The following is a 13,303-nucleotide window of genomic DNA, read 5'->3' as shown; positions in this document are numbered from 1 at the left end:
CGATACAAGGCAGCGCCAATCCGTTACGCTGTACAGGTGTTACGTGCTTGCGCGTCACTACGGTAGAGGCAGGAACCCGACTCAAATCTCAAACTTCCGCATTAACGCAATGAACTAAGTGCAGGTGGTGGTCCGGATACCAGGACTAAAGTTATCAAAAGTTTTCAGGGGCAACGTCAATCGGCAAACTTCACCTATATGGACATACATGTCCGCAGCGATGAAGGGGATAAAGTCCCATTCGATTTACTTACCGTCTTTAGAATTAGACCAACAGATTTTCAAAACAGAGTGTGGAAATGACTCTCTAACACACAGTGTGATTTCCTTACCCATTCCAAAAGTAATTATTTAATTTTCCTGCAAAGCAAGCGAAATGAATTTAACTTTATAGAGGGCGCTGTACAGTTGTCTCTCCATCATCATTGATAACATGGATAAGGGTGCACCACTACAAATAAATTCCCATAGACAGCAGTGATAAATACCTATATTTCAAAAATATTTCTAAAATACTCACAACTCTCATGCGTGTCCAAGCTGCACAGAAAAATGATGTTCCACATGTCCTCTTTCATTTTCCTTTCAATTTTTAGTGGGTTGACAGATGACTTTTTGAGAAATTCTCACCTAATGCAGACCACCCCCAAAACGAAGGAAATTTACTGCCCCGCAAAGTAACCATTTTGAAAATGCATCCCTCTGAAAAATGGCTCGAATAGTGCCACTTTCGGACTCGATTGCATCCAAATTGCTCACAATTGGAAGCCCTGAGCCCGGCCCAGAGGTTCAGTGCCATATTTCTTCAATTCCCCAGTTCCATGGATCTCAGGACCCTCTAATATAGAATATTTTGCGTGTATAACCTTTATAAATGAGCTCGGCGGACAGATTTCTGGCCTTTTTGCAAAGGTGCATCCATATATGGAGACCAACGGTCATCCTCAACTTGAACTAGCCTGAGTTCGTTTAGTTTGCTCAGTTTTTAGGAATGAGGATGAGCCAACTCCTGGGAATAGAAGAAACTGAAAACAGTAAAAATATCAATATTTACTTTTTGGAGGTGAAAGGTCACTTCCAAAGTGCTCCCCGCAACCTTTACAGCAACGTCAGGTCCAAAGAGGAATAAACTCTCAATACAATTAACACTGATTGTGCACCTCCATGAGTTTGCAATGCGTTGGCCAATCATAATGCGCAAAATCTGTCAACCCAGTGCGCGTTTGGAAAGGGTCGACAGATTTTGTGCATTGTGCACGTGATGGGCCAAGGCCTTGCAAACCCTTGGAGGCAATAGTGAATCGCCCATATTTTAGTTAAATCTTTAAAGGTTAAACAAATGTTGCTATATTTTCGAAAATCCGTGAAAGTTTTCCACACAGCCTACAACTTGAAGCCTTGGGCATGACCATGACATGACTGCATCCATGCAGTAACAACAAGACTTTCCAAGGGGAGCATGTGGCGGAACATCGGCATCTCATTGTGACACAAACCTCTATTATCGTGTACCTTTGGTTGCGAAAAAATCCTTCAAAATAGAATGAGTCCACTTTGATAAAGATTAAATGCATAAGGGGTAAAATAACTGCATATATATTTCCCTGAAAACTTTTCTTTGTGAAACAGGTCTGACCTCCATTGTGATACGCTGATGAAACAATTTAGTTATTTGCAACATCCGCTGGGAAATGTTACGACAGTTTTCGATATGATTCATTTGACCGTCTTCGTCCTATAAGTATGCAGCAAACGTCGAGGTGCAGGATCATTGTGAATACTCATTGTGGCTACTCATTGTGGCCAGCATAAAATGAAACGAATAAAGAATGATGCTGTGCTAATGATATTACTAATTGACTTTTCTTGGTATAATAAATTTTGAGAAGCAATATGTCGGTGTTTATAGGGCATGGGGCTTGTAGCATCTTGGAGTTCTGTATTCAAGGATACGTCCCAAGCCCTCATCTCACTTGTGCCTGTACACAAACCCCTCTGCATCATATTCAAAAACTGAAAACAACCTTGACACGTATTGTGTTTGTTGATATTAACTGGCAGTAACATAAAATGAACAGAAATACGTGTAACTTCCATCATGGGTCCGAAATAAATTTTCCTAAATCGAATACCGAGTGTGACGTCACTGTGATCCAGAAAGCGCAGTGCAAACGAAAAGAGTACGCACGCGTGTTCGTTCACGAGCTGGTTCTCGCGCTAATGCCTTTTGCACACTAGCTGTGCGCGTGATCGTGACAAACTGTTCATTTTTAATTCGGTTGACTATTTCTTCGAGGAAAGGGTGTCAGCACTGCAACAGAATAGCACTTGATTGTGGAGGATACTCGGGTGTGAACTCGCATAGGTCGCTGGCCTGATTTAAATAGTTAAAGGAAATTTCAATACTCTTTATTTTGAAAGAAAAAACATAAAATTACCATGGGCACCTTGAAAATAAAACTGGTGGCGCTCTTCAGGGTAGCCCCTTTTCCTGACAGTGTAGTAGCATGATTTTGCCACCTTAAAGGATGACTCGGATGAACTGTTATCCGGGACACGGACTCTTTCAAAAAAGAAAAGTTAATACTTATTCATAAATATCTAAGGAACTACGAGCGTTTATTATGCTACAAACGGAAGTGTATAAACTGTTCAGCAGGAAATTTGGTGTATGAAGTAAAATGACAGCCAAAACACGAATATTGGCTTGAGTTGGAATGTGTTCATCTAATCTTGCAAATTATGTGGAAAGCAAAGCATGTAGAAATAAGATTACTAATGAACACAAACCAAAAATTAAGTTGTGACCTTGCTTTGCATCTGTTTAATAACTTCGGCGTTTTTACATCCTGGCACGTGAAAAGTTACTGTTCCACTACAAGTGTAAAGATAAAAACACAAACTTTTCAAACATTTTACAAACAACACTGAGGCACCCCGATCCTCAGTAGGGCAAGGTATCCAAAAGGAAATCCCTGTTTTTCTTGCGGAACCAAAATATGGAAAATGACAAAAACTGTCAGGTTCTAAATTCCGGTAATTTCTTGTGTGGTTAAAGGTTCCTCACATTTTGCAAATTGTAACTGGACTGGCAGCACCTCGCAAATTTGTCAAAAAAAAAAAAAGGAGCTAAGGTGTTTCGAAATGTTTGTGGGGTTCGTCCTAGTTAACAAAGATATGAACAGGAATTTTGAACATGTTCAAAATTTATGTTCAAAATTCTTGGTGAATATTATGTCACCATTCGGCCTTTCTTGCCAGATCGTTTCAAAATACATGTAGTCCTAACATGCTCAAAGCCTTCTCGTGTGTTACGCGATGGGCTACAAACCATCTCAAACATGTTGCCAGCTTTCACCAAAATTAATAGAAAGCCATGGTTTGGACCCTGGGCTGGTCTATGGTAGGCCCTGGGCTGGACAGGAAGACCCAGGCCAGGAGTCAGGGCTGGTCTTGAACGTCCGTCTGGTGGTCCTGCACGTCTATTGTCTCCAGCGGCTGGATGCAGACTGAGGCTGACCTTGGTTTGGCTGGGGGGGGGGAGTTACACAAGCTGGTTGGTGGCCGTGACGTGATTCTAGTGGTGCAATTGTTGCTAAGTGCTTGCGCAACAATCTACGAAGTCGCATTTCCTTCACGTACGTTTGCATAAGGCGCCAAACCATCTCAAAACTGTTCTTAACATGTACAAGTCGCGGCTCTTCTCCGGCGAGTGTCCAAACCCAGTTTGCCAAGCTCGCTAAAGTTGCCACTCGCCAACTCTAGTGTGAGGCCGTCTTCAGGCAACCATCATGCCAAAAAATTTGCAAAGTTCCCCTCTAACGCAATAAAAAACGGGTGTTTTAAAGGTTGCCACGAGATCAGTCAGTCTGTCGCTACATGTATGTATTGTAATATTTTGTTTCCTTCTCAAGACACTGTGTAAGCTCCACCAGCAAAGCCATGATTGCAAATCACCGTTCCAGCCATCTCCTGCCCTCTATGCGTACATGTAGGTAGACGCACGAGCAACTCATGAGTTTCATAGTCGTAACTGAACTGCATGTACATATGTACAAGTATTTAGTTTATGGATCAACTTCAACCTCGGAATGGGAGCTGATTATGGGATTTCCCATCAGAGCCACTAAGTTTGGTTATAAATACAAAGGTCATACTCAAGACCACAATGATGAAAACACATGAGGGGCATGCTTAGGTAACTACGTGTAGAATTACCAGTAGACTTAGGACATTGGGTTGGTCTAGGGATCTTCCAGACTCAAAAGCCTACTCATTTCGGACGACATATGCCAAAAGTGAGGGTCATTAGAATAGAAGAATGACCTGCCATTATTTTGTGCAGGTTCCATCTCACGAAATGCAATTTACTTCAACATGTTTACTTCAACACATAGACCTCAACTTCACACTTAGCCAGTTTAGTCCACTGATATATGAATTTAAGTTGATATCCAACTTCTACTGGTTTGAAAACAGAATAGATGAAAAATGTGAAGTACAAATCTCAGCAGTGCGATGAGAAATGACGCACACTCAGCAAAAGTTTGTTTTCCTTTTTTTCCCCCCAACATTGTCAAACCATCATCTTCTTTAAAAATGGTCACTGGGCCTCAGTCAATTGAACGTAGTTTAGCCATTCTGCCTAAGCACATCAAACTGAAAAATGAGAGCAAATTTTTTATGATCATGTGTCAACACTTAATGTAAGTTCACAGGGGTGATAGCAAAGTGCTCACATGGCCAGTATTTACATAGTTCGTACACCACTTAATATCAATGGAAATACCCTCACTTGGCACTCCATAGCAGGCTTAAGAGTGCTCTCAACAGTCCTACAGAGTTCCTTCATACGATAGCAAAAAGGGAAGGAGTAGAATATTATGGAATACAGTATTACTAGCTTTTGTTTTATTCTTTAAAACAAAGTGCACTGGGCCAAACTGATCTTCTCTCATAAAGAAGGTGATAAACACAATATTTTTGAATGTGAAGAGGTACATTAAAAAGGTCAACATTCAGTCTAGCTGAATGACCAAAACACTGGCCCACAAAATCTCATTCACGTAGATGGCACCATGAGACAATGTATGCATGTACACACACACATGTATTTTACATTCCTCATGAAACATCTTGGAGTCTGCCTTCTATTGGAAAGTGTTCCACACACACAAACATTCCGTTCTATTCCCCAAATGTGTATAAGGCACATACAAGCTCAGCGTCTGTCTTAAACTTCTTTGTTTGGTGGACAAAGTCCTCCAACGCATCCTTGTACACGCAGGGATTGTTAAGGTAACCAGTTTTGATCCTAGCCACAAAGGCATCCAATTCGGCCAGCACCTTCTTCTGATGCACCTTTGGAGACACAACCATGCCCTTCCTCTTCGTTCCCTTGCACATCTTTCTTTCCTCCAGTGGCGTGTCATCGTATTCTGAGGCTGCTAGGTCAAAGTCATCAGTTTCACACACCTCATCTTCCCTGGGACGCTTTCGGGTTTGGGTTTTCTCTTCCTCCATGGTACCCCCAATTTGGAAAAGGAGCTCTCTCATGGCCTCATCCTTCACTGGGATAAAGTTCCAGGAGGGGATATAGAAGCCAGTCAGGACAGCTTTCTGGTGACAGCAAGGCCCACCTGTGCTGCCAACGCGGCAGGTGCAGAGTCCAACAGTCATGTCCACCCTGTAAGTGGTCTCCTCGGGTTTCTCATTTGGTATGAGGAACACCATTGCCGATTCCTGGATGATCTTGTCCTTGTGGGTGCACACAGTTGGACCCCCACTAGAGATGTAGCGTGACGCAAGGGCCTCATTTAGCCTGTTGTGGCCAACGTCCAGCAGGCGCTTCTGGTAATACTGGTCCATCCTTGTCAGCAGGAAATCAACCAGTTGGACGACAGTGTATGTCTTGGCCCGGTGGAAGATCTTGTCCTTCAGGATCCTCATGGCCGACTCACAGTAGTTACTTGTGTTGTTGCCACAAAGAGGCAAAGCGTTCCGGTAGCACAGTGCCCACTCTGTCCTCCTCTCATACATCCTGAGATACGTTGCTTTCACTGGTGAGTACTTGTTTGCAATGTCGTCATGCATGATGTTCTGATAGGACACTTCTAGGTCGGCATCCGACGATGCATACAGCATGGCCTTCATCATTTCGAACAGGTAGGGCCCGTCGCCCCTGTGGATCTTGAACTTGGGATCAAAAAGGTGTTTCCAGAAAGCCTGCAGGACTTGATAGATGCAAAGGATGAGAGTGGATCCTGGATAAACACCCTCCAGGGCAAACTTCTCAGCATCAATGTCATCAGTGAAGAAAACTTCAGGGCCTGCCATCCCTCGCCCGTAGAAGGCAGTATCACCTAAGATATCCTGGCCCAGCTGGATGGCAGACTGGATGAGCTGTTTTGAGTCACCAGTGGTTATGAACGCACCGAGGGGCAGGCCACCAGCAAAGCTAGGTGTCATCATCATGAAGACCTGGGTGTTGTGCCGGCTCATAGTGCCTGAGGCATCCATAAAGACCATCTCTCCAGCATACTTGATCAGGGCATGGGTGCGCTTCATGAGGGGCGTGACGATGGCCATCACCAGGTGATTGCTTTCCACTTTCCACCGGACACAGTCCCCATTCTCCAGGTTGTACTTGTCAATCTTCTCCTGCAACATGGCCACCATCTCCGGGTTGGAGTTGATGGTGAATGTTCTCTTGTCCCTCCGCTTACCCACTGCCTCGTCGATAATCTCCCCTGGCACAGGTAGGTGTTTCGGCCTCTCGCCCTGGTTGGTTTTTGCCTTTCCAAAAATCTGGTTGTACAACCTGTTAAAAAAATTTGAAAAACCTTTATTAAAAAGAGAAAAGGCACAGATTTCTGATTATTTTCATATTTGGGACGGTCCATCTTCCTTGGGTTTTTGTTTGATCAACCCACCAGCAAGTGAGACCTATGCTACATGTACATGTAGTTTAATATTAAAGGCACAGTTATCATACTCTATGAGGGGGGATACATGTATCTTGTGACGCTGGCGATGCTATCACTGGTCAAGGGCTGTAAACCCCACCGATGGTGGTAACCATTGTGAAAACTACTGTATAGAGCCACTGTTCCATTACAGTCGCTAAGTACAAGACCCAACACAATGCATTCCCCCATTAAAAGTGGGCTGATGAAAATGCAACATCACTGGATTCCCTAAACACACTTAAGCACTATCCACCCCGTCCTGAACACTGGTGCCGAAGAGACAGGACAGCAGGAATCGTTTCATCTGGGAGCACTATCCACTAATGGAGACCATGCACTGCAGCATATGCAATTGGTCAAATAAAGTGTGCTCTGAACTACAATGTATGGGTGCATGGTGCATTTCAAACCTAGGACATAGTTTGAAATGCTTGTTCCAGCACATAGAAGATTAGGTGTGTAGAAGCAGTATTTGTAACATTTGTTCTCGTACCTGTACTTGACTCAAGTACATGTACATGTTCTGGTAATTTGGAAAAAACTGCCATGTACTCATACAGAAGTACTCGTACTCATGTATAAAAATGTGAATGTACTCAACCACTTGGATTAACCTACAGTAACTTCTGTTTAATCATAATTTCACTTATTTACCGAATCATTCACCCATAAATGCACAGCTGCAGTGGCAATTAATAAGTGTTACAGCATAATAAATCTACATGTAACTCTGTATTTCTATGTACATGTACAGTGAACATGTACATGTATGTTCCCAGATCTCCCATGCTTACATGTATATTCAAACTGACCTCAACTTCCCAGTCAGTGCCAAAGTCGGGAAAGCAGTAAAGTGTGCAAGAACTGACACCTGATACTGAAATTCATCAGACTTTATTTGATTTGTCTAGAGCATCACTTTATCTGCCACTAAATGAAATTTTTCATTCCATTGCACAATTGTGAAAAATTCATTAAAATATAACATCATTTATTTGTATACTACTGATATCGCAACAGAGGATTAGAACATATTCCAGCTTTGGGGTGCCGGCACATCATATGTTTGCACTGTGTTTGAGTGAATCATTCAATGACATATTACTGACGACCCATCCATTAAATGATGGGGATTTACATGTTAATAAGGCTTTTCTAAGTGGTTTGTGAGGAGCCTTTACAAAGACAAAAATCACATGGAAGAGACTGCTGTAATGTACCTCCAAGTGAAGTTGAGATCGGGATTGTGGTGTCTGTCCCCGCTCAGGAAGACATAATCATCTCCATGCTCTATTTGCAGGTCATACTGGTGCATGTTGAGGGCACTGGTGGCCGAATGACCGGCCCGGAAGAGTTTTATCAGCTTCTTGCGCACGTCCTTGGAGACATCACGGTGCCGCAGCATGTTGGCCGCCTTCAGGGGGTGGTTGTGGTCATGCTTCAGGACAACCGTCATGGGCCACTTGGGGAGATGGTGATCTTCTGACCTGAGGGCAGTCAAAGCATCAGCAGAGTAGGAAATGGAACAGCTCACAGACACATGTATTTAGCTGGTGCTAACTTGGACAGGTACACTGTAATAAGAGGTGCTGGCAAAAAATGAAGTCCCTGGAACATTTCATCCAGGATGAAAGCTCTGGTAAAGCGCTTTCCCAGTGAGGCAGTCTAAATGTTGTCGTAAGTTTGCTATAGGCAAGTAGCTCTGAAATCTACTTTTTAGGTTGTTTTTCAGCATAACATTTGTAGAGCCAATGATTTTCCGCATTCGTGGAAAATGGACAGAGTTCACAGAATCAACACTTTGAAACGGAATCCACTGTGTAAAACGGAACCTGCAAAATTTCTCACTAAGAATGGCTTAAAAAGTAAAGAAAAATTTCTACAAAGTACTACAAATAGATGCCTACTAAACCCTTTTAAAATGCAGGCTTTTTAATGAACAAATTATGCTGGAAACATGCTGAATTGCACCTTTTCACCACATGACTGGGTTGTCTGCGCTTAGTAGTACCGATACTTGCGCTATGGTGTGTGTGAGCCCCAAGTGTCCAGCGGCAGCCAGCACAGCACAGTGGCGCTGTACGGACATTGGCCATTCACACGTACACTGTACTAACAATGAAATCAAGGCGCAAACAAGTTCATAATTACACACATGCTTATTGCACACATGGGGTAATCCACATAGACGCCTTGTAACTAGGCTAGTATCGCATGGCGAAATGATCAAAACGCGGCAGCAAAACGGAAGACTAATCACATATTTCTTGAATTAAACGAAACCCAGTACAGGTGAGCTTGGTGTACCATAGCTGAATGAGCCCTAAGAAGTGTTTGACGAAGAGAATTTTAAGGCAAAGATTTAATGTTAACTTTCCAAATTTTATTGTGCCACTGCCAAATAAAATGGCGGGTCAATGTCCAATATTAACATATTGTGATCAACGACTGTTGCATGCAGGACCTATTCTACAACTTCACTGTACATGTATTTAATGTAATTTGAATTTATACACAAGGAGTGACGCATGAATTGTCCGCTGATTAATCGCAGCAAGTTTTTGACTGGTTTTTCAGCAAGTTTTTTTGCACTGGTTAGAAATGCCACATTTATTGTGTAATTTTTTTTTAACATTTTCATTACAAAAAAAATAATAAAAAGATTTGGAAACATTGCAGAGTATTTCAAACAATAGTTTTTTCTTTTGCTTTCTTTTGTTTGGTCATGTTGGTTGGGTATTTATCCATAGTTTAAAACTTACTCTCCTTTTCATGCGCACTAAGGTATGAAATGGAATTTGAATTTCTGAATTGGAATTCAGGATTTGACGAAATGGAAAATACCCTTTTTCAAAATGGAAAATCATATAGTTGATGCAATTTTAAAAGTTTAACAACAAATTCTGTTGAGAATGACTGTAACAGTGTATTAACAAGCAACACAAAAGAGGCTTTTTCTCGACTAAACTTACCGGCACATTCTTTCTTTACCATTGTGGCGTTTGAATTCGGTCCTCCTGACGATAACAATGAGCACGGCTGGGCAATTGGTGTTCTTGGAACCCTTTCGTAAGTCGGCCGATTTGGAGCGTGGGCAGGTCATGTGCTGACACCTCTTCTCCAGCTGCATTTACGCAAATGTACACGCAAAATGGGTAGAATTTCCAAATGTGAAAAGGAGATGCTAAGCATGGCATACATGTAATTCAAAGAAAAAAGAAAGGCATTTGGGAGATTGATGGGATTCATCATACTGAAAACTGGTTGTCATTGACTTTGACACTAAGCCTACAGCACTCCTACCTTTCAAAATGGTAACAAAAAATGTTTCAAACATGGATTTGGGTCATCCTACAAACCGGGGGTCCAAAAGTGTTGATTTGTGCATACCGATGTACATGTATATGCCTTTGATTGTGGGAGCAAGGTGTGTGGTGGCAATGGATAAGAAGCTCCATTGAAAAATACACATGTACACGTACAGTGTACGTGTACATGTATATACAGCAAAATGTAATTAGATACACGTACACATAGTGTGCGTACATATACATGCAGTACAATGTACATGTATTTGGCCAACGAGTGCCGAACTGTAAGTACTGTACATACATGTACATGTACGTGTATAGGTATTGTACAATGCAGGCCTGGCTTAGACTGCAATGGGAAAAACTGAGCGAAAGACCCAGTTGGCTTGTGATCAAGTGGGTATAAATAAAATGAGCTAAGTAACATGTACACGTGTACATACACGTACATGTATAAGGTCTTGTGCTGTAATGCACATGAGATCAGTAGGTTGAAATTGTGGTAACTGAGCTTGTCTCAGACAAACTTTAAATCAATAAACCAAGTTTGTTTGGGGGCTTAGACTAAATGTGACACACTTTGTGAAAATACATGTAAGTTACAAGTCGCCAGAGCTACTTTTGAGTTTTAGATTATATTGGAAACAGGAAATTTGGCCCTCTGTTTTGATGTGTCACTGAATTTGATATCCAGATGAAAATGGATGGAACATGTACATGTATGAAGATGAATAAACTTCTGGGATTCCTATTGCTTTACATTGTGTGAGAGTTGCTTGCAGGTTTTACATGTACCTGAAAAGTGGCTCTGGCGACTTGTGACTCATTTTCACAGAGAAGGTCACAAATACATGTTCTGTACATTTACATTTAGTCTGGGCACACATAAATCTGGGTCAAGCGGGTAAGATTTCGTATTCCCTTCTTTAAAAAACCCACCAAATGAACTTACACGACACAGTGTCCTGCTGCCCCGGTTTGGATATGTCCTTGCTGTTCGCCATGTTGCCAGTGTTGTCTCCTGGTACTTGGCTAGCCACTCTTTGGCCGACAGCTCATCCTTTATGTTTACTCGGAAATCCACCCGGGGCACGTTTCTGGAAGTCTCCTGCTGACAGCAAATATACTGGTACCCATGCGGTAAGGTTTCCTGTAGTATTCAAGAATGCATCAATTGAAACACCATCACTATTTGTTATAATAGAATCCAGACTGGAAGCACTCCCTTACCAGCAAAGAAGAAACAGGTTGGTGGGAATTATTTCCTCTAGTCCTTGATCAAATGTGGTGAGTTCCCACCAAGGGACTGTAACATCTCTTGTTCCTGCCTGGAGCTGGTAATCAAGTACACTCAGTAGACTTGTCCAGTGGCACCCTACCATCAGCATGCAGCTGCATGTATGTATGTACAGTGTATCTTGATGATCTATGAGCAATCCGCGGTCATGAAATCCCCATATGAATGATGCAAGGACAATACGGTTTGTGGAAACATGTTATACGTGTACATGTACATGGATGCATTCAAATGCACTTTGACAATATTATCATTTTTTGCTCACTGTAACGTTGACACTGGGAAGTGACATTGAAAATATTGAAAGGACCTTATTAAGAAAAACTAATACCGACATCTCCTATTCATGGTTTTCCGTGGTTGTAACATTTGCTGTAAAAGGAGAGTACAGAACTACATGTAGGTACACTGTACATGTATGCGACATCTTGCAATCTTGGCCACTATGCATTGTAGTCATGTTGCGTGTTACCAATATTTGCATACATGCGTCAGTAGTGTTTTTTTAACTGAGGTCAAAAATATCTACATGCTATTTTTGACTTTTTCTCCCATATTTTCCATTCATGTTTAGCTATTTAAGTTGTTTTTATGAATTTTTTGCCATTTTACTTGATCATCAAGTTGATAAAGTAACTGAAAAAAAACTTGTTTTGATGCAGTCTTTTTCCCACCTTTTCTGTGCCATTGCACACTCCTGCATGTATTCCTAGAAGTAAACGGTAGAATTCTGTTTTAAACTGCAGTCTTGGACAATGGTAGGATCCCCATCTACATGTATGCACTGGCATGACTGGGCCGGGGGGGGACACAGTGTGTTCATGTATGTACATGTATGGAGGGTAAAGGTGGGGGTATTCACCTACATAAGAAAAGCAAGAAATTCAACCAGCTGTGTAGTCTTTGAATGCAGTTGGTCAAATTTTCCTCCTGGTCGAAAATTCCCGCACTCACCCTATGCACACGTACATGTACCAGTGCCTTGCCCTTGGGCTGTATGTTGTTAGTCCATGTATGTTACTGTGCTGTTTTCACTCTTTACATCTGTTTATAAATCTACAATTTACAAAGTCATGAAAGTACAAAACTTTACCGTATGAACCTCACAGAGCTGACTGTGTCAGTGTCACTTAATTACAGGCATGACAGGTACATGTTAGCCAAGGTTGAACGTTGTCTTCATTTAGCCTACACTACTGTCCGTGCTTCATGCACTACGACTGATAGTCACAATCAAGCCTACTGAGGAAGGAAGACATCGGTTAACCAAGCGATAAATTAAACTACCTTGAGTGCTTGCAGGCTTCCTTCTTGTCGAGTAGACGGGCAATACTCACACCATTTTATGTCAACCTCTGGCAGATTGGTTACTTCACCGTTTTCATTAGAAATTTCCTCCATTTTTTTGTACGAATTCACGATTTTGAGCTCGACAACTAATGATAAACGATTGAGGGCGCCGCACATTACGGTTGCACAAACAGTGCAAAATCGGACCGAAATAGCGCCGCCTGTTGACTCTCGTGAAAAGATTGGCCTCCTGGAAATTCAGGATTATGGCCAGAAGATCACTTTTCGTTTGAATTCCATGGCTAACCCCGGGGGTTAGCCACAGGTTTTTTTTATTTGCTTTTAAACGAAGATACCCCCAAAATAGCAGTAAAACCTAGCACTCATCTCTGAATGTCGACTCCCGCCTCTATCCAAAATAGGTCCGCAATTTGGGG

General features: G+C 42.1%; 1 protein-coding gene across 1 annotated transcript; it reads right to left on the bottom strand.

The window, feature by feature from the left end:
• Positions 1–2,796: 2,796 nt before the first annotated feature.
• On the bottom strand, positions 2,797–13,028 carry LOC110989545 (uncharacterized). Its single transcript, XM_022254016.2, has 5 exons — positions 12,864–13,028; positions 11,232–11,429; positions 9,941–10,092; positions 8,189–8,455; positions 2,797–6,820 (listed from the first exon to the last, which is right to left on the bottom strand). Exons 1-5 carry the CDS (start codon positions 12,975–12,977, stop codon positions 5,188–5,190), a joined length of 2,364 nt encoding a protein of 787 aa, XP_022109708.1. The 5' UTR covers positions 12,978–13,028; the 3' UTR covers positions 2,797–5,187.
• Between the last annotated feature and the right edge of the window lie 275 nt (positions 13,029–13,303).

Source organism: Acanthaster planci, linkage group LG04, assembly GCF_054643075.1.
Source record: "Acanthaster planci isolate LZ-2023a linkage group LG04, COTS_SCS, whole genome shotgun sequence".
NCBI lineage: Eukaryota > Metazoa > Echinodermata > Asteroidea > Valvatida > Acanthasteridae > Acanthaster > Acanthaster planci.
The sequence above is the reverse complement of the archived record's forward strand: the minus strand, read 5'-3'. Positions and strand labels throughout refer to the sequence as shown.